This window comes from Leptodactylus fuscus, chromosome 5 (assembly GCF_031893055.1).
Source record: "Leptodactylus fuscus isolate aLepFus1 chromosome 5, aLepFus1.hap2, whole genome shotgun sequence".
Taxonomy (NCBI): Eukaryota; Metazoa; Chordata; class Amphibia; order Anura; family Leptodactylidae; genus Leptodactylus; species Leptodactylus fuscus.
In genome coordinates, this window is record NC_134269.1 from 158,717,410 (window position 1) to 158,740,596 (window position 23,187).

At 40.1% G+C, this 23,187-nt stretch overlaps 1 protein-coding gene across 2 annotated transcripts; it reads left to right on the forward strand.

The window, feature by feature from the left end:
* Window positions 1-247: 247 nt before the first annotated feature.
* On the forward strand, window positions 248-4,390 carry LOC142204994 (deoxyguanosine kinase, mitochondrial-like). Of its 2 annotated transcripts, none has more exons than XM_075276338.1 (2): window positions 248-422; window positions 3,293-4,390. In XM_075276338.1, exon 2 carries the CDS (start codon window positions 3,440-3,442, stop codon window positions 4,340-4,342), a length of 903 nt encoding a protein of 300 aa, XP_075132439.1. In that variant the 5' UTR covers window positions 248-422; window positions 3,293-3,439; the 3' UTR covers window positions 4,343-4,390. The 2 variants fall into 2 exon arrangements, with proteins under 2 accessions (XP_075132439.1, XP_075132440.1); XM_075276339.1 differs by having other exon boundaries at window positions 353-411; window positions 3,440-4,390.
* The last annotated feature ends 18,797 nt before the right edge of the window (window positions 4,391-23,187 follow it).

Sequence of the window (23,187 nt, forward strand, 5' to 3'; positions counted from 1 at the left end):
CACACACACAGCTCTGCTGCATATACACTGCACTCATCAGCATGCACAGGGCACACTCACAGCCTGTGAATGGCCATGGTGCTCACTCACACTCTTTTCACTTGTCTGCACCTTACACAGTGTTATACATTGGCTCTTCCTGATACAGTCCTAACCACTAACTCCTCCCATTCACGTGACTGATCACATGGTGTTGACATCACCAAGGTCTTTCAGCTGCTTAGGTAACCTCCGGCAGCCTCCACACTCCGCACTCTATCACCCCGCTTGTCTAGCCCTCCTTTCCTGCCTCTATGGTCACATGACATTACAAGCCCTCGGCTCCGGCACTTCCTCTCATCAGAACCACGTGACGTCACGGAGCCGGGCACATCCTGCACGTGTAGGTCAGACTGGCTCGGAGGGGACAAAGTCTGGGCATGGTGGGAATGGCTTCTCTGTAATTCACATACATAGCTTATATAACTTCCCTTATTAAGAGAAGACGTGTATATGCTAGGCAGCTTGCTGGTCTGTACGTAAAGCAGGTTGTCGTAATTGACATGTAGCCCAATAAGTTGTCACCAGGTCACTTGGAATCTGTAATTACCATCAATATTATGTCACACATATGAAGTACAGGTGATTTCTAGTCTTCTTCTTCCTGTGTGGTTGGTTGTTTCCTCATTCTAGCACACTGATTTTTTTCACTGCACCCAGCTAATTTAAACTTTAAAAGGGTTGTCCATTTTTGCCTTTAAAGAGGTTGATTACAATATTTTATTATTGTGTCAGGAGGCCGGGGAAGGTGGAAAATATTTAAAGGGATTCTACCACTAAATCGGTATTTTTTCTGCTTTAGACGTCGGAATAGCCTTTAGAAAGGCTATTCGTCTCTTACCTTTAGACGTGGTCTCCGCTGCGCCGTTCCTTAGAAATACCGGTTTTCACTAATGAGTTCTCTCGCAGCAATGGGGGCGGGCCCGACTGCGCAGTCGGCTCTGCCAGCGAGACACTAGTAGAGCATGCCGGCTGGCAGACATTTTTTTGATGATGCGTCGCTGGAGAGAGTTCTCTGGCAGCAGTGGGGACGCCCCCATCGCCACGAAACAACTCATTAGCATACCAGTAAATACTGGTATTTCTAAGGAACGGTGTAGCGGAGACCACATCCAAAAGTAAGAGACGAATAGCCTTTCTAAAGGCTATTCTGACATCTAAAGCAGAAAAAATACCGATTTAGTGTTAGAATCCCTTTAAAAGAAAACCCCAAAACATACCTGTTCCTGGCGCTCTGGTGTACCAGGCTGCTGTATGATCCTGTGGCTCCCTGGGCCTTTTTCTGGCAGAAGTCCCTGTGAGTGCTTAGGCCAATCAGCATCTTAAAAGGATTGTCTACTTTAAGGTCAATATTGAGAGACAAATGTTATTGTTTGTATAATAAAAAGTTGTACAATTTTCCAATATAATTTGTGTATCACTTCCTCTTAGGGTCAGTTCACACGTGAAAACCGCCTAGCTTATTTGTGCGAGGTAAAAAACCTCGAGGAGTTTTTTTGACGCTGTTTTTTGCATTCCACGCGGTTTTTGACGAGGTTTTTGACGCGGTTTTCGCTAGCGGTTTTCGCTAGGGTTTTTTTTTTCCTATATGTGCTATAGAAACTGCAGGCGAAAACCACGCGTTTTTTGCAAAAAAACGCGCGGTTTTGTGTGCAAAAAACCGCGCGGTTTTTTACCGCGCGGTTTTTGCCTCCCATTCACTTCTATGCAATTCTTCAGGCGTTTTCCGCCTGAAGAAAGGTCATGTTGCTTCTTCAGGCGGAAAACGCTAGGAGGAAAAAAAAAGCTAGTGGTCTACATAGACCACCATGTTAAAGGAGAGGTTTTTGAAGCGAATTCCGCTGTCAAAAACCTCCCCTTTGCCCACGTGTGAACTAGCCCTTAGTTTTCCAGATCTCTGCTTTCTTCTATTCATTCTGCTTGCTTCTAGTGGATGAAATTCTGACCATGGTCATGTGATATACGGTCCATAGTCATGTGATGAACACACAGGTCGTTATTGTCTTAGCACAGTAATCAGACATCTGCCTGGTAACGAGCTATACACGTGTGCTCATCACATGACCATGGTCAGAATTTTATCCACTAGAAATTAGCAGATTGAATAACAACAAGCAGCGATCTAAAAAAAAAAAAAAAAGAAAAAAAGAAATTGATACATAAAGTATATTGGAAAATTGTATATCTTATTAGTATACCAACTTTTGTTTCTCAATATTGGTCTGAAAGTAGCCAATCACTTTAAGGAAAGGATAATAATAAATATTGTAGACTGCACCTTTAAACCTTTACTAAGGCATACCATAAGAAGTGATCAGAGATGTCCATTCCCCTCAATGATCTCTAGAATGACTGTACATCTCAGAAGACGTAGTCACAAGTCTCCCAACCACTGAAGTGTGCATTGGAGAGTCTGACTATAGACTCTGTAGTCTTAGGGGACATCTTGGAACATTGATAAAACTGCTCAATTTACAGTATCTGTAAGATGTCACTGTGTTATACCAGTGATAGCTTTTAATAAAGGGGTGTCCAGTCATAGTCTCCCGGCGGATATGAAATGTATGGCCATGCTGGGCGTCATTGTTGCTGAAGCCACCCTCTGATGTCCAGCAAGTATTTTGCCCTTGTCTTTTTAATTATAAATCCTCACTGGGCGCGGGATGACACCCAGCATGTAGTTGTGCCCCCAGAAAGCACAGACCAGGTGCGGCAGTGAGCGTTTTATGCTCTCCGCCGCGAAACCGGATTTTTTAATCCGGACACAGAGTACTGCATGTCCGACTCTGTGTCCGGATTAAAAAAACCCGGTTTCGCGGCGGAGAGCGCAAAACGCTCACGGCCGGACAACTTTCTCACCCATTCAAATGAATGGGTGAGAGAGACTCCTGCAGGTTTCCGTATCCTGGTCTGTTTTATGCAGGAAATGGAAACCTGCAGAACAGACACCTGGGCGCAGATGTGAACGAGCCCTGATACAGTAGCTTTAAATCTATGTCATGACTGCACCTTTGCCAGTTTGGATATGAAGCATCACATGACCACATCCATTGTGTCTCCTCTGTGAAGGTGCTGGGTGTGGATTTGTCTCTTTTAGCCAATGAGACTTGCAGTCGGTTGAGCTTTCAGCAAACTCTATTTATGAATATATATATATAAATATAATATATATAATATAGGTATCTATGATTTAAGTTAAAGGTGATACCAGAGATTCACAGATACAAAACACTGCCATTTTTTTTTTTTACAGGTAATAACTGTTCAGATATACGACTTGTACATGGTTTGCCTGGCCCACAATTGATGAGCAGTGACATTATGTGACTCCGATGGACAGTTTGGTTAATATATGAAAAAATATTACTTCTAATAATCCAGAACTGTTTTTCATTAACAGATGTTTTATTCTAAAACCAAAAGACTTTTGGATACAAGAACAGTTGTATATAACACATGGAGACTAAAGTTCAAGCTTTCCCATTGTAAAGAAGGAAGTGAGTACATTGCTGGCAGAATGGCAGAGTTGAGACAAAGGTCAGTGCATTCACAATGCAATTCACTGGCTACAGACAGTAGAACTATGCCTGTCAAGACAGTCAAGAAGTTATCTGTGGAAGGCAACATTGCAGCAGGTAAATCTACTTTCTTGAAACTGTTATGTGACACACAGAAGGAATGGAGTTTGATGGCCGAGCCTCTCCGGAAGTGGCAGCATGTCCATTCTGCTTCCCACCAGGATGTAGACAATTTGCTGCAGCTCTTGTATGACAATCCTGCCCGTTGGTCATACACCTTTCAGACACTGTCCTGTATGGGTCGTTTTAAAGCTCAGATTGAGACCCCTCCAGAGCATCTGCTGAAGCTGAGAGACCCTGTACAGATATTTGAGAGGTCGGTGTACAGTGACAGGTTTGTATTTGCCAAGGCTCTTTTTGAACTTGGCCATATAAATGAAATTGAGTGGACTTTGTACCAAGATTGGCACTCATTTTTGATAGAGGAGTTTGGCAAGAGAGCCTCCTTAGATGGGATTATCTATCTCCGAGCAACCCCAGCAAAGTGCTTAGAGAGACTTCAGAAGAGGGCACGGAGAGAAGAGAAGACTGTTACTCAAGGCTACCTCCAAAAGCTACATGATCAGCATGAAGGCTGGCTGGTAGAAAGGGCAACCGATGTCCATTTTCAGCACATTAGGGATATCCCAGTCCTTGTGTTAGATGTTAATGAGGAATTTGAAGACAATCCTTCAGTTAGTGAGCATCTCAATAATAAAGTGAAGGAGTTTGTGGCCAATTTATAAGTTCTGTGTGCTGTATATACAACTGTTTAACATATGGACATTACTCTTTCTAGTGCGTACAGATTTGTTTCAATTGATGTATTTTTATTATCTATTACATATATGTTGAGATATTTGTCTAAAAATATTTATATAATTAATTGTTTGGGTAAAGCAGTATATTTTTATCCTAATATAAAGTGTTGGCAACCATATAGCTGAGACACCTTTTCCTAAAGTTTAGGGAATTTCCTCTATAGCAGTTTTGAGTACTGGAGCTATTTAATGTTGCAAATCCAGCAGTTGGGTGAATGTAAAGTTCTTGCACATTTCCACTCTGACCACTAAATGTGCTAATGTTCCAGCAGTGATGTAAGCGCCATGGGGAAGAGATGATTTGTATTGCCAGATAAAATACGATGCCACATTATGAGGATACTTCCATTTTGCTAGAGTTTGTTTAAAAAATTTGGTGTAGCCTCTGCACCATATCATAGCAAGAAAAAGGATACTAGAGATGATGAAATAAATACCCCCTGTGAATATACAAAGCCCTGTAAACTCATAAATCATAAATGATCGTTTATTACTAAATAATATATAATAATTAAAAAGGGACTAACAATGCATATCCATGTAAATTTCATAATATTCAATACAAGTATCAACAAAATCTAAAGACCATGCTAAATCCACATAAGGTAGAGTTACCTATACAAAGTCACATTACATAGTATATACTGACAAAGTGTAGATCACGCGCCCCAATGTGCGTTTTGCCATGCAGATTTTGTAATGGGGTGACAGGACTAGTAGAGACAATGACACAGTACACAGATGCTGGGAAATCTGTACCTAGGTAAGCAGGACTCTCACTGTCTCTACTAGGAGTCCTATCAGGATCCACTCTTTTACCTAAATATCACAGTGTTACTGCCTCTCTCTATCATATTCAGATACAGAACCTTTTTTTTTTTTTTTTTTTTTATTTAAATGTATGAGTGCTAAAACTGCTCATCGTTGCTGTAAAAATATGCTGCAGTCTGTCTTCTTGATATGTAGGCACTCCAAGTCATGTATTGTAACCAAAAAGTAATAAAGCAAGGGATAGTTATTTCATATGATTGCTAACATTGTATAATTGTGTGTATTGACTTTGTCTATATTGGATGCCTATACTGCAGTGTTATATATACACAACAAAAAAAGGTTAAGACTGCACATCCCAGTGTGAACAGGTGCTCATATATAAAAATCTCATAAATGTTTTAAAAGTATTTATATGTTATATCACGCTAGGTTCACACTACTGTTCAACACTCTGTTGTTTAGGTCCTCATGGGGAACCGAAAGGATCCATCTGCTAGAAAAGCAGTTACCTGCAGACCCCATAGACTATAATGGGGTTAGTCGGGTTTCTGCTGGTCTTATACTGAAAGCAGCTGAGAAAGAAGGCCTGACAAAATCTGCAGTGGAGTCTCCTATAGAAACTCCAACACAGATTTGAACCTAGCCTTAATCCGTTTCATATTTACAATATCACACAAAAGTTAGTACACCCCTCACATTTTTGTAATTATTTCATTATATATTTTCATGGGACTACACTGAAGATTTGATACAATCTAAAGTAGTCAGTGTGCAACTTGTATAACAGTGTAAATTTTGTGTACCATGAAAATCACTCAACACACAGCCATTAATATCTAAACCCCTGGCAACAAAAGTGAGTTCAACCCTAACTGAAATCGGACAAATTGTGCCCAATTAGTCATTCTTCCTTGCTGGTGTCATGTGACTAGTTAGTGTTACAAGGGTGACAGATGTGAATGAGGAGCAAATGTCTTAAGTTTGGCGATATTGTGCTCACACACTCCCATACTGAGCACTGGAAGTTCAACATGGCAGCTCATGGCAAAGAACTCTCTCCAGGATCTGAGACAAAAAAGAATTGTTGCTCTACATAAAGATGGCCTAGACTATAAGAAGATTCCCAACACTCTGAAACTGAGCTGCAGCACGATGGCCAAGACCTTGCAGTGGTTTAACAAGACTGATTCCACTCTGAACAGACCTCACCATGGTCAACGACCAAAGACGTTGAGTCAAGCATGGTAGTCGGATTGTCATGGTTTGGGGCTGCATGAGTGCTGCCGGTTGTGGGGGGGCTACAGTTCATTGAGGGAACCATGAATGCCAACATTCTCTGACATACTAAAGCAGAGCATGATCTCCTCCGTTCGGAAACTGTGCTGCATTGCAGTATTCCAACCTGATAATGACTCTAAACACATCTCCAAGACAACCACTGCCTTACCTAAGAAACAAAGGGTTAAGGTGCTGAACTGGCCAAGCATGTCTCCAGACCTAAACACTATTTAGCATCTGTGGAGCATCCTCGGAGGTGGAGGAGCGCAAGGTCTATAACATCCACTAGCTTCATGAAGTTGTCGCAGAAGAGGATTCCAGTGGCAACCTGTGATGCTCTAGTGAACTCCATGCCCAAAAGGTTCAGTCAGTGCCGGAAAATATTGACACTTAGGGCATAAATTGTCCATTTTCACTTAGGGGTGTACTCACTTTTGTTTCCAGGGGTTTAAATATTAACGGCTGTGTGTTGAGTGATTTTGATGGCACAACCAAGTTACACTGTTATACAAGCAGTACACTGACTACTTTAGATCAGCAGTTTCAAAGTATCATATCTTCAGTGTTGTCCCATGAAGATATATAATGAAATAATTACAAAAATGTGGCAACAGATATCCTTAGGATTAAGAAGAAAAAAAATTCCTTTTTTTCTGCATACAAATGAGCTGCAAGTGCCCTTTAGGGTGTCCCAAGCCCAGCACGTGAGCAGGCTCTCCTCACATGCAGCACTGTGCGTTTAGTGCCCATGAACCTGGTGCCAATGTATAACCACTCTATACCACAAACACCTCACAGGATCTGCCGTTTTGGAGATCCAAGGGCTTACCTGTGAAAATTTGGACCTGTTGTTTTTGCAGCATGGCCTTACATTTCCACACACCCCATTCAAATGTATTGAACAGTTGCAAAAAACGTTGCCATCATTTTTTCATATATGGATATACTGTTAGATTAAGCCCACATTTTTCCATTGTGGAAATCTCTACAAATGTGTTGCTAATCCCTGGCAATATCTGCATGCTTCTGTTGTGTTTGGATATGGTTCCACATGTACATTATTGTAGGGTTAGTGGCACATAGTGACTCCCTTCATGCAGTACATAAGCATTGCTCAGGACTATGAACCTTCACAATCCTTATGGTAAAATCGAGGCACTGCCAAAACGTGCTTTTCTTTCTAGGCGCTTTGCCATGCTTATTTAATACCAGGGTGCAGCCAGAATCTCTTAGTAGTCAGGTTGTATTGACTGTGTGATTGGTCTGACAAGTTTATGTGAAACGTAAATGGCTTGAGCGTCTCAGCGTGAGATGGTATGGCTGCCTTCTGACATACTCCATCTTATTTATACATAGGAAGCTCCAGTAAAATCCTGCTGGGAGAGGTGACCTAGGTCATGGGCATTTGTTCCTCATCTCAATAGGAGACAATCCTCCTCTCACAGACTGGCTCTTTAGTTTTCAATGCAAAGAAAATGTACAGATAGATAATGCAGTGAAGAATAGGGTGCCATGTTCAGCCAGTATTAAGATGTTTCCTGGGGGTAGAGAAATAGCTGGTTAACTTATCCTCTTTATCACTCCTCTACACTAGAAGACACTATATATATATATATATATATATATATATATATATATATATATATATATATATATATAAACTTTAATGCAATATATTCACACATAGCAGACCTCTTGCATAATTGTTTGCAACTAAAGATCAGTTCCATTTATCTGAACGGGGTTATTTTTTCGTCTGCATAGATCTTAGAAGCGCCTGTGTCACAGGGTCTTTAATATTTCACTGGAGAAATATCACTGCTTGCAGAACCTAGCAGACTATTATGAAGTCAATGGGGTCAATCAGGCGGATTCAGCAATGTGTGTTAATGGAAACCACAGTGCAGGTGTGAACAAAGCCTAAAGCTAAATTCACAAATCTCATAAAAGCTGTGGAACTGGTCCCACAAGATATGCTATAATGGCTGACAGATGAAGATCTCACCTCTGGGACAATTATCTTGAGAACAGGGGTTCCCCAAATGCCATATCTCAGTCACTGTACATGGAGAGGTTACTGCCAATGCATGACTCTCTACTTTTCTATGGGTGTTCAATTGCAGTAATGTCTAGTACATTTACTATGTATTTCAGCTGCAAGCTAATAGCTACTTCCAAAGACTCTCTGCCCATATCCCAGACTTCACAAATGCAGACGAGAACAGGAAACTCTACATCCTACTGGGAGAAGAAGAGGCCACTGTGGAGATCGCTGCCCAATATGTGTCCAGCTGCCACCAAACTGAGGGGAAGATGAAACCCCATAGCCTGTTATACCCTCTAATCACCCATTCACCCCCCGGACATTTCTGCCTCCTCTAATTACCCCCCCCCCCCCATACCAACCATCCCCTCTGGCACCAATAAAGCTCTTCTGACTTGTTTTAATCCGATTGGATGATGAAAAGAGGAAATTCTACATCCTACTGGGAGAAGAAGAGTCCACTGTGGAGATTGCTGCCCATTGTGTGTCCACCTGTCACCAACTAAAGGAAGGATGAGACCCCAAAGTCTACTATACCCCAAATCGCCCCCCCCCCCATACCTACCATTCTACACACACACACACTTTACTTGCTTTGGAAATGCGAAATATCTATTTGGTAGTGCCAATAAAGCTTCTTTGATTCTTGATAGCCATTACGGTACATTGAAACCCTTTGGAAGCCACAGACTTATAGTTGAAATACAAAGTAAAATGTATTGGCCATTACTGCAATTAAGAAAGGCCCTGTGTAAACACTGCCTTACTCACAATATATTTTACTCTTCTAGGATATGCTGTGGTTATAAAAGAACATTTAGGACCTCTGTCAATGAGCTGGAGCAGACCGCTGCCACAAAGACCAACACATCTGTGCACTGATGGGATAGCCTATTGATTTCTATGAGTCCTATGTAATGCCCCATTTTCCCTCTGGTGCTGCAGAGAACCTGATCACTTGCTTCCAGTCACCATTGCAGGTCTCTAGGTACGAGTTTCCATTCCAGGGACTTTGTAACCTCACCACCAAGCTCCATACAGTACAGCTCCTGTCTGCGCTTTAATCTAGTGTTATGGTACATGTACTTTGCAGGATGTAAGTTTCTGCAGTCTAGACTCTAGTCTCTTCACAGTTTGGTGACCCTACAGAGAAGAAATTTCTTCTTGTTCTCAATAATCGTGATATCATTTATTTAAGGTTGAGGCCCCATGTTGCAGAATGCAAGGAGAAATATCTAGGAAGCTCTTATACTTCTCCCTTATGTTCAGTCCTCTCCTGGCTTTAGCTCATAAAAACAAAACCACAAAATGTGCAACAAAAAAAAAAAGCTGCATTTCTGCAACATGGGGCCTAAGGCTAAATGCTCACGCAGCGAGCCGCAGCCGATGCGTTTCTTTTTCGCAGTGTTTTTTCACAGAAAGTCCATAGCGTTCTCCTCTTCTATTACATCTATCTGGAAAATACCAACGTTTTTCAAATCTTAGCATTTCTGCTGTGGATATTTTTTTCCACTGTGTGGATGGGATTAGTCAGAATCCCACCCACATTGCAGGTGCTGGAAAAACTGCGGCATTTTCATTGCAGGTAAGTTGCAGCATTTTTGTAACGTGGAGAAAAAAAACGCAGCATTTTACATTACCAGCAAAGTGGCTAGTCCCATACACACATTGTAGAAAAAAATCTGCAGTGAAAATGAAGCAATTTCAAAAACGCTCACGTTTTTATAAATCGTAGCATGTCAATTATACCTGACGTTTTCTGTATAGTTATAATAGAGGCAGTGACAAACGTGATGTGTTTCCACCACAGTCTGTTGCACAGCGTTTTTTGGCTGCAATTTGCTACGTGGGACCTTAACCTTAAACCAGTATATGATAAATTCCTGCACGGTGGACTTTTTTCCAGCAAAATTGGATTTTATTGCAGTTATAGGATCTGTGAGGCTCCGATGGTGCATTTAATGGATTCATTTTAACCATCCCTTCTGTTTTACTGTTCCTATGACAGAACAGAAAAACGGAGTTAGTGCTGCAGTTATGAACCCATCCTTATTCATTCTGTCAGTTCTGATTTTTATATGATCTTTTTGCAGTTACTGGGGGAGGTTCATCATGAGGAGAATTAAATTAGAATTAAAGCCAGCTTAGTTGGAATCTGGCTCATTGTAACTTGTTTGATAAATACCCCTCAGTGAATGGGAACCTTCATTATCCCAAATTATGACCATCTGCCATATCATATATAGATAAAAGAAGAGGCTCGATGGCGCACACCTTAGGACACAATCATATAGGTGCATGCTTGTAATGATATGTGCATGTTGTATTAGTCACATGACTGGTCTGAATTTTATCTCGTGTAAATAAATAATAAAGGGAACTCGAAAACGAAGACAAAAATTCATATCCAAAGTGCTGTTGATAATTTCAGTGGAGCTGAATAATGGAGGAAATATCGTGATGGCATTTGTTCCTCCTCCATATGCTTTGTATGGGCCGGTACTGATCAACACGGAGCGTGTCCTGTCCTGGTATCAGTTGTCTAGTAGTAGCTCTAGGCTTTGTTCTTATCAGTATTCTGTGGTTGGATTGGGTTTTCTGTAAATCTTTACAATAGTTTTAATACCATTCACAACAAAACACAACTGTATATACAGTATGTAATTATACAATGAATATAAGAAAAGCGTCTTAATCCATGGCACAACCTAACATTTTCCTGTGCCTATATAGACCCCGTCTGGGTCCTGACTTTAGCTAGCTGGCCCTAGTAAAGCCTATGATGTATGTCCTGACACTTTCCAGTGGACTTTACCAGACTTAACCGGGGCTGTGGAGCCATAGTTGGGGGAAAAAAGTTAACTCCAGCTTCAAAATAAAAAGATTAATTATTTTCAATTATATTATACAATGAATAATATTATGGGATTAATTAGATGCATAATTTATTGCATATTTACTTATATAGGAATTTGAACACTAATGTTTTAATGAATTTGAGGATTTGTACTCCTTCTGACTGAGGCCTGGTTCACATCTGCGTTCGGTATTCCGTTAGGGGAATCCACTTGGGGAATGCCGAGTGCATTTAAAAGCAGTGAGCAATAAACACATGGACCCGACAGACTATAACAGGGTCCGTGTGTTTTCCGTGCAGTGTCCTGCACAAATCATGCGGAGAGAAAAGTGCTGCTTGAAGTACTTTTCTCTCCACATGACTCGTGTGGACACCAAGTGGAAAACACACAGACTCCATTATAGTCTTTGGGGTCCATGTGCTTTCATTGCTCACCGCTTTTTAATGCATTTGGTATTTCATTTGGGGGATCCCCAAGCGGACTCCCTGAACGGATTACTGAACGCAGATGTGAACCGGGACTAAGTTTGAGTTGGGCTGGGTTTAGTTGAGTCTGAGAAATAGAGGAGTTGGTGGTCTGGCCTACTATCTCCACAGCCCTGGTTGTGACTGCGTCCCTGGTATGCTGAGCAGAATGAACAAACATAACTGGCGGTACGGGAGGCATGGTGTACTGGATGAACGACATAATTGCCTGCACCCCTAAAGATTCCATTAAAATCGAAATGGGTCCATCAGTATTTATTTGATTCAGCCAGAAACCAAATCATCTGTCACTGCGTCATGGCTTCAGTTACCAGAAGTCATGATGCTACTGTGAACAGAGCCTTAGTTGTAATATAATGTATCCCACAATTTTCTCCTTTGCACAAGGGATGATATATTCATTCTTCACAAAACCTGAAATCATCCTGCAAGTTATATAAGTAACTGTACGTGGTATTTTCACTTTTATTATTACTATATTTCTCTTTACTTTGGTGTCTCGAGATATCTGGTTACAAACTATTGTATCTATACTCCTTTTATTTGCCTTTTATATTTATACTGTAATTCCAGTTTTCCAATAAATCTCGTAGTTTGCAGTAGTGTCCTGATCTTTATTTGTTGTGCTCGCCGGTGCCTATCGTATAGAAATGTGAGCTGGGTTAAAGATTTAGCGGAGTTTTTGATCCAGACGGAGGTGTGAATAAATGTGAAAGTTGTGTGAAAGAGTGCATGTAAGGCTAACACGAAGCAAGACTAATTTGTGCAAAGAGCTTTTAGACAGGATTTGGCCAGAATTATCTTGCAATTCAAGAGCAAACCATCATTTCCATAAGAATACCCCAATCACGTGACCCACACATCTAGCCTGAAAGGCCCAATTCATAATATTTTTTGGCCAGTTTCCATAAGATTCACACATTATGCATGCTGAAAAAAGGCAGAATGCAGTTGTGTGTAATTTACACTGGCTTGGAATTCATGGTCCTTCTTGTTTTTGTATAGAAGTAGTTACCTTCTAGTTAAGTGCTATGTGCATTCACTACTAAGTAACAGAAGCAAGTAAGTGAATAGGCTGCTCGTAAAAATGGGGACACATGAATACATTAGTAACTTTCTAAATATAGGTACAGAAATAAATGTGGCCGCGGCTAAAGCAATGGATTTACCAGTATTCTTAAAGGGAACATTTTGCCCCTATGTAAAAACTTTCTGAGACTGATTTATTAAAATGTTTCATGGCTCATTACATACCACATATCTATATGGCTGAGTTGCCGCATATGTTGTACCAAATCTGCATTGAATAAGTACCAAAATCTGCATGATCTGCAAATTCTGGAATTGCAAAGGTGAAAATTCAAGGTTACTGTAAATCTGAAAGAGAACCAAACTTACAAAAATACTGACCTTAGACAACCAATTTTATTAAATATAAATAATCTTTATAATAACTATTTATTTTGTGTAAATTTGGCTTTTTGCAGGTTTAGTTTTGTTATTCAAAGTAACCTAATATAGTAGACTACGTTCAGGAGCGTAATATTGCCATAAAGCAAACCACACAATTGCGTTATGGCATTATTTTTTTTTAATTGGGCACCAACTGTTAGAGACTGTTGTTTTACTTGCCCATTCTCAATCCTGTCCAGGCCCACCTCCTCAGTTATGTACAGCACCCCCTAGAGGCCGAAGTAATCAGACCTGGACAGCAGTAGGGATAAATGAGTGAAATGTCGGCTGCTCATTGTTGTAATAATCTATCCTAATCTAGTCTTACCTGTGTAAACACGACGAATGAGGTAGTCTGACAGAGGCTCAATTGGGTTTAAGTCTGGGGAATTAGGGGCCAGAGAAGTACTTAGAATTCTTGGTTGTGCTCTTCCAACCATTGTTGGACATTTCTAGCTGTGTAGCATGTTGCATTGTCTTGCTGGCAGGTTCGATCTTTCCCTGGGAGAAAGATCTTTCCCGTGGTTGTGCGTGATATACAATGATGGATTCATATACAAATCGATTCAGAGAACCTTCCACAATTGCAGAAATCCCTAAACCATTACTCTGCCGCCACCAGCTTGCGTTGTTTGAACAATGGTTGCAGGGTATTTGTTCTCTAATTTTCTCACCTTACGCTCCAATGTCCATCCATTCAATGAGGCAGAAAACATCCCTCATTGGAGAAGGCAGCTCTTTGCCAATCATTAGTGGTCCAATTCCAATTCATCCGTGCAAATTAAACCCTTTTTTTTCTAGTACACCTTTGTTACATAGATGCAGTGACTATCTGCTTAGGAGCCCTATATGTAGTAGGGTTTGCTGACCTTTTCTTTTAAGCACACTTTTGGTAGACCCCTGGTGATCTGTTTCACAGTATCCTGTTGGTCGGCCCTCAATGTTGCCTTCAAATGTGACATATACAATCTGTTATAATAGCTGAATTGTTTCTGCAGCATATGCATGAATTTCTGCAAGTTTGGGACTGTTGCAGATATACATACATGTTGTTGTTATCTATTTATTATGATGTCTTCTGTTTTTTTGGTCCTCTTTTATAATGTCCATCTAATGTGTCCAGAACTGGTGGTCACACATGCTTTGTAGCATCCTACCACTTACATCCTCTTGTATACAGACTGTTGATTTTTACTATTGTACAAGTAAGCTAAAAAGGATTAAAGGGAGTCTGTCAGGTCCAGAATACCTTCCGAACTAATACTAGTGTTGGATAGGGGCCTTTAATAGAAGTAAAAATATAGTTTTGTGAACAGACACCAATGGAGCAAGGCAGAGATAATCATATTTTATAGATGTGCAAATCAGACTGCAAGTGCACTGAGGTGGGGCCCCATGTAGAAGATCTGTGTACAGACAGTTGTGATATAGGGCTGTGGTTCCAGAGGAGAGCCAAAACACCGGCAGCTGTCTGTAGGTAAATCTGTCAAGATAGGTTTGTCATCTATACCCTTGCATATCCTTAAGATTTTCTCTGCATTGTTTCAATGGTTTGGGGTCACAATGGTATGTTTTTACTTCTTTTAAAATCTCCCACACAATATTATTGCTATGGGTGCCAACTGCTTTATTAAACCATCCTAAATAATTCAAACAGGGTCATATGTCAGTAGAATTGTCTCTACAACCTGCAATGTATTAATGAAAGTGTCATAGGGTAAACTCCCAGATTTTGTCACTATATGATGATCATCTGCTAGGTGAAATCTGGAAACCACATGGGTAATGCACTAGGGCACCCAGTGGTTAGCACTATTGCTTTGGAGCACTGGAGTCTGAATCCAGGCAAAGCCAACATTCGCAAGGAGTTTGTATGTCCTCCCCATATTTGTGTGGGTTTCCTTTGGGTACTGAGTTTTCTTCCCACACAAAGAGACATACTAGAGAATGTAAATTGAAAGCTCTGCTTGGGACAGTGTTGACAATCGGTAAAGCACAGCAGAATATGTTGGCACTATATAAGAGAAATAAATAAACTCCATTACTTTCTCACATGAAGGACCTTTAGGATTCAGAGTGGTTGCTTACGTCTGCTTGTGTTGTTAGGTGAGTGGGCCAGACTTCAGTGTGAGTAAAGAAACTTTCATGGCTGTGTCTTGAGATGGAGTCCCCTTCTTCTGTTTCGGTTCTGAGCTAACCACAGTAAGACTTGGAAACAGAAAGTGTATAATTTCTCTGGAATCGAGTGACATCTGGTACTGGCCTTAGGGTCCCCACCCTTCTTCCTTTCTTACCCCTGACTTGGTACCTTTTGTTGACTGGTCCTACATTTGATCTTGGACCTTTACTATTACAAGTTTGGCTATCATTCTGCCTGGCCTTCACTCTTCTACTTGTTGTTTTCTGATATACTCAGACATGTGGTGACCATTTCATTACCAATCCTGATCCACCCAGAAGGTTATTTACGTACAAAATGTTCTGTGTGTGTGTTCTGTGTGTTTTTCAAGTGTGTATGCTGCTCTACACTAATACATCTTCATCCATTATTACAGATCTAGAAGATGAAATTAAGAGCTTCTCTTAAAGATTCATGATCACAACGTTGGTTGGAGCTTGCCGTTTCCATAGAGCCACGTCCAAGATTTTGCTTTAATGTAATTAAGCCTCAAGATTTATGAATACAACACGCCAGAACTTGATCCATGCTCATTTTCAATTACTGCGCTGAAAAGCCTCCATCCAGATGTCTCTATTTACTGCATTGAAAAACTGGCAGGACTAGAGGTCTTTGTGGGAGGGACCACAAATTGTCACACTTGTTAATTTTGTACTGAGGACACTCAGCAGAGGTCTTGGCATTGACCTTGCTTCAAAAGACCCAGGTCTGACAGAGCAAGCGTATCAATGATTAGAAGTATGACCCCACAACCTGCCCGCTTTGCCCCCTGAGCTTTGTGGGTATTTGTGTAATGGCCTCATTTCTTATTTTTATTTCAGATACACTTTTACACCATGCAAGGAAAGAGATTTTCTCATGTGAAACACAAACATGTGATGAGTAGATCAAATCTGCCTTGACAGCAGAGACAATATGCAAACTAAAGGAGAAATGCATGAGATTTTAACAAATAGGCAATGCTTCATTGCCAGGGATTATTACTAGACACAGTTCCTTATAAGATTGATGCTATACTATACATTTAGCATGGTGCAAGTCTTCAGGAATAATGTTTATTGTATTCACATTTTTAGCTTTTTAATAACTAGCATACAAGGCTCGCTGCAGTAAACATCTATGTGAAGCTATGTGAACCCTTTCAATATTCATTATGCATTGAGCAGAATATTAAAGTGTTCTAATTGGGTAAAATTGCAGTAATTAAGAATATTATGGGATTATTTTTAATCAGAGAATGGAAGAAAATTATGTCTATTGTTTGTGGATCTGTCACAAAATAATACACCACAGGGGCTCATCCTTTAAAACTTTATGCATACATACAACTATGTTGTTTCCATTACATTCCATGGCATTCTGATTAAGCTATTCTATACAAAATATTCTTATAAATAAATTTTAGATGCACAGATGAATTTTAATGTAATACAGGGAAATACACTGGCTGAAAATGTAGCTATATATATATATATATATATATATATATATTATAATAATAATTATATATAAAACATAATCACATAAGATATAACACAAAAAATCAAGTAAAATGTACATAGTTATTTATATAGTTACATACATTGTTTAATATTGTATGTTCATATAGGACTTTAAGGGTGCATTCACACGGAGGAAAATGGTGCTGAATTTGGTGTGGAATCCGCGTCAGATTCAGTGTTGAAAAAAAAGCCTCCCATTGACTTCAATCGGTTCCTTTAGCAGAAAAAGGAACCCATTGAAGTCAATGGGAGGCTTTTTTTTGTAGCACTGAATCTGACGCGGATTCCACACCAAATTCAGCACCATTTTCCTCCATGTGAATGCACCCTAAAAATACTTCAGATTCACACCATACATTATTTAGACATTCAAGGTGATCTCTACCATAGATCATAACATTTTTTTTTCCTGAGACTGGAAGGTATCTTCCTGCCTTGGGTCCCTCTTCCGGAACCTGCACTTATCTCCAGTAGGGGTATTATTATTATTATTTATAGGGGTATTATTATTATTATTATTATTATTATTATTATTATTATTATTTATATAGCACCATTAATTCCATGCTGCTTTACATTTGAGGGTTTACATACAGTACACAAAATATACAGACAACTATAATACTAACAATGACCGACTGGCACAGTGGGATAGAGGGCTTACAATCTATGAGGGATAGAGACAGAAGGTGAGCGGGGAGACCGTTCAGGTGGTGGTGTGGTGACAGTAGTGTTATTTGGGGTTGTAGGCCTTCCTGAATAGGTGAGTCTTCAGGACCTTCTTGAAGCCTGTGATTGTGGGGCTCAGTCTTATGTGTCTCCCAGCCCTCATCTTGTGGCCTCAGTTTGTCAAAGTTTGCAGAGCTGTCTCCATTTACTTATATAGGAGCAACAGTTGAGCTTTTTTAGCTAAGTATCCTAAATAACTGTTTGCAATACTAAACACAGCCCATGGACAAGGGTGGCACCATTTCTGGTTAAAAAGCAGCCATGTTTTTCTATTCTCATACAATTGCTTTAATTTCTCATATAGATTGTCAATGTGAGTCAAGACGCAGCATATAAATGGAGACTAGGAGCTAGTATGCTTATTCCATATAGCAGTTACATTTTTGATCTACTGCTTACAACTTACAGCAACAAGATATATAAATCCTCTACAAAAGGCCATCAACACTGGGACTATGAGTTTAAATCAAGCAGGTGACATTTACATGTATATTTCCTCATTTATATGGCTGGTATTTCTTTCATACTTATTTTTTCCTAACCTTCATAAACATACTTTAATAAATCATCATCCTTTGAAATTGTCAATAGTAAAAGATGTGCGTCTGTCCCGCAGGGAACAGAAGCTGCTGTGAATAGGAGATTTCTATGTTTTATGTACATAGTTGTGGAATATTCTGGAGATAATAAAATATAATGTCCGTTCTTGTAAAAACAGTTGGAATAGACTTAGTGAGCAAGGAAAACAGTGGACCTCACACAGAGTGACTCACATCCATGTGAACTAACCCCTACCATGTCTGTCTGCGCCGGGCGTGATTAGTGGCTGGCGAGGTTGATTGCCCACTCGCCCTCTTTTTTAATCTCCCATTCCTAACGCATCAAACATTCAGACTGAGGCCACCGAGTCCTAACTACAATGTTTAATGAGGCGTAAATTTCAGGATTTATGACAGACTGACAACTGATAGCATGCTGACCTAGGCTTAGGGGGCAAGAAGGATATAAATCAGCCTGTCCTCATTTCTTCTTCTCTTAGTTGTGTCACTGAATTAAACACATGACTCTTCTTCCCTGCTGGTGTCCTCAAAATATGTATGCTAAGACACATATGTAAGAGTAATACAAATGAGAAGCATTAGACTGGAGACCTTGCCCGCACCCCCTGCAAATTTAGCTTTCCTATGTTAAGGCCACATCTGCCTCCCAATTGTCTCTATCTCATGCTCTTCCTTGCCATTTTTAATATAGAAATTTAGACTGGATTGGGTGAAATACAACAGTCTATGTTGTTCACAGGATCTCATTACATCTCCATACCTCTCTGTCTTCCTATCTCCCTAAACTAGTATCATGGCAACTTTCTATTAAAGAAGTATTTGGTTATCTTAGTTTTTTTTTTTACGTGAAGAAGCATATTGGACTTATGGAAAGGACGAATTGGACAAAGGGATTTTTTTTAAAAGTATGCTCAAGTTGTTCAGGCCCTGTCTATGGGAGATTCTATACATTACTATTCATAGACCATATAGATCATAGACCAGCCACAATAGTGATATTGCTATGGCAGACCTGGGAGACTTCATTAGGCTCCCGGCTGTCACCAGAACAGGTCGGCTCTTGTGACCTCGCCGTGCAGTGGCCAACCAGCAACTCTAAAGGTATGGGGCTGGTTGAGACTGGCCCCAGGGCTAATGAAAACAGGCATCAGCTCTGGCATCTCCGCTATAAGAGTTACAGCAGAGACCCGGTTGCTATGGCGATTGCTCTGAAGCAGAGTGGTCACCATTATACTTACAGACCCGGCATCCGCTGTAATAGAACGGTGGATGCCGGGGAGGGTTTTGGTATCGGGGCCCGTAACATTGCCCCGCTCCTGCCGCTGCAGGAAACCAGTGGCAGCAGGAGCTTGGCGATGCTACTTGAAAAATAACTTACTATTCATTTCAAACTGCAGAAGTGTACTTATGGTACTTCTGCTAGCAGGCCAGGAGCGCAGATACACGTCGAGTGACTTGGCCACATAAGCTCAGTCCCACACCCGACGTGTGTCTGCGTTCCTGGCCTGCTAGCAGAAGTACCGTAAGTACACTTCTGCAGTTTGAAATGAATAATAAGCCTATCGGCAGCAGCGCTGCTCCAGTGGCCGCCCACAGGTGTCTTTCCGACTGTGTTGCTGTGTTGTTCTAGCGCTTGACTTGAGTATAAGCCGAGGGGGTCTTTTTCAGCACAAAAACTGTGCTGAAAAACTCAGCTTATACTCGAGTATATACAGTATTTATATAGTCATTCTCTACTTTTAACTGGACTTTCCTTATTGTGCCTGGGTTTCCTTGTCATGTGTGTAGTTTCCCTTTCTGATAACCTGGACACAATGGGTTCCTGAGCAGTCTATAAAATTCCTTCATTCATGCTTGTATCCATTGTAAATTATTAAGATAGAAGACAGTTGCCACTAACATTATTAGGGAAAATCTTTAAAACTGGAAACATTTTTAATTACTTATATTTACAAGAATGTTTATATTATCGCCTACAAATTAGGATTTCATAATATTTGTGGTGAAACCCCTTTAACATACTAATATGTGTTTTTGATTTCTTTTAAAAGCATACAGAGGGGTATAGTAATCAACGGAAAAGAAAGTCTGCCACGTGTCTTATTATATTGAAGACTAGATCCTGCTTGGCACAGCTCAAAGTACCAAACTGCAGCGAACTTTGTGTCCCACCAACAGTGTCCTGTATATGACTCTGCTGTGTGAATGAAGACTTACTTTTTCAGGTTTCCGTCTTCTGCATGCAGAAGACGGAAACCTGTCATGCCGAGTCCGGCTGTGAGCGCCGAGGAGCGTTTTATATGCTTCACAGCGAAACAGTTTTTTTTTAAACCAGACACAGAGTACTGCATGTCCGACTCTGTGTCCAGTTTAAACAAAACGGTTTTGCTGCGGAGAGCATAAAACGCTCACTGGCGCTCACGGCCGGAGACTTTTCAAGCCCATTCAAATGAATGGGATTGAAACATGCCGGCAGGTTTCCATCTCCTGCCCCTATTTTGTGCAGGAAACCTGCAGAACGGAGTATGGGTGCAGATGTGAACAAGCCCTTAGACATAAGCATAGCTAACTGGAGTCCCTCCTTGACTGTTTTTGGAACTCCCACCTTTCCATTCACAGGGCTCTGTCTTTAGGTTGGACCATTGTGGAGGAAAACCTCTGTTGATGAGATAGGTATAGGTTCCCGAATTAGATGCAATCGACAATGCAATTCACTTAGGGTTGATAGTTAACAGTATGATCTGCTTTATATGGATTGTTGCTAATGGCACACTGTATATTGGCATATACTGTAGTAGATATCAAAGAGCACTATATGATATATATTACTTTACATGTAAAACATGCAGGAATAGCATGACATAGCTGCATAAGTATTTTCACTGCAAGATCTACCCTTTATCAGAACTACATGCCATTTGTACTTGTAGTATTCCAGTACTCTTGCTGGTCATGTTACTGAAAACATACACAAACCTAAAATTCTAAATTCAACCATTTTAACCACTTCCTTCATTTTAAACAAGTTTTTATAAACTCCTTTAATTTTGGACTTTACAACTTTTCCTTTTCTATTTTGCTTTATGTCTTGAAGAGTGCACAGGTTTTTTCTCAGATCTAAAGAAATTGCTATGCTTATTGAATATATGTTTTAATAATGGCTTACTCCACCAAGATTATCGGTGAATGATGGACACACAAAAGAGTAGGAGCCATTATGACACTTAGCTCCTGGTAATTTATGTTAATCCTCTAACAATTCCTCTCAAAGACGCTCTTTAGAAGCTAGTTAAGACAATATATATTTATAAATCACATAAATGCTACATAGGACAACTCCACTTTTATGCGCCAATAGACTGTTTAGTTAACAGATACTTTTATGTAAAATGACATCAAGTTACTTTTCACATTAACATAACAGTATGATACCGGATAATTACTTATATGTCTTTTATAGTGCACAGAATAGGTTTAACCTAGACAATGTGAATTATTCTCATATAGAATATTACAATTGAAATATGAAGTTTGGCTTAAAGGGAGTTTGTCTATCTCATAATGTAATAGCATATTACTAACAAATCTGTTTTATTGTCTGGAAATGTATTAGATGGGGACCATGGGGGAACTATACACAGTGGCAGACATACAGTAGGCGTTGCTATGAGGCCCTGCAGCTGTATGGGCTCACCGCCTGTATTACAAGAGCTACAGAGCTTAGTGATGGTGACTGATCACTGCGGAAGGGGGTGCGAAGACAAAGAAGAAAGAAATTGTACCAGAAAATTGTCTTTAAAGGGTTTTTCCCATTCATAACCATATTTAAAGGGATTCTATCATAAAAAACGGTTTTAAACTAAAAGCACGTCGGAGTAGCCTTTAGAAAGGGTATTCATCTCTTACCTTTATTTTGAAGGTCTGGTTTTGAATTTTGTCTTCTTTCTTCAGTATGGTAAATGTGCTACAAAAGCTTACATAAGACCACCACAAAATGGCAAAAGAACCTACGCAGTCGGTTGTTCTGTCTGCCATTTTGCAGTGGTCTCCTGTAAGTAGAGGAGTAAAGTGGGGGAGATGCAGAAGACAGAGCCAGCGCTGGAATGGAGAACAACACTGTTCTCTGAGCACATAGGATCGCCCCTTGTATTTTTTTAGTACAATTACCATAATGAAGAAAGAAGAGGTAAGAGATGAATAACCTTTCTAAAGTATTTACTAAGACAGACATGTCAGGAGAGGTGACATATTCTTAAATAAAGTTATTTTTATTTTTTGTCCATTACTTATTTCTATTATAGTTAACATGTTAGTCCTTACACTGACTGTCTAGCTGTTGCTTTAAAGAATCATTTACCAAATCTCTATTCCTGCTGCATATACAACTCTCCGGTTTCCAAACCAGTGAGGTAAAACCAAGGTTCTGGAGCATAACTAACTACTTGGTCGGTATTTCATGTTACACGTAGCGTCCATTACTGACTCATCACTTGTTGCCTTGGTTGCTGCTGCTAAGATTGAGAATCACAAATAAAAGAGCATATTGTAACATATTATAAAATGTCAAGAACTCCAACATGTTGAACTCTCAGATCCATAAACCTTCTCTGCCATATAATGTCTTGGTGGGGGGTGCACAAGAGAAGAATCACAGACTGTTTTTCAATTGTGGAATAAACAGGATTCCTAAATATACAACATGGATACCCTATAGGACAACACTTGCTTCACCAAAGGTAAGTCAGTTCTTTTTTCAATTTCTGATCAGTGGCATAACTAAACTCTTGTGGGCCCAGTGCAAACTTTTACGGTTAGCGCCGATTATGGGTGCTGCAGCGATATCTCAGATACTTGATAGGGATTCAACTATAGTACCCACAACTGTGGTTATCAAGAATATGGTGAGTGA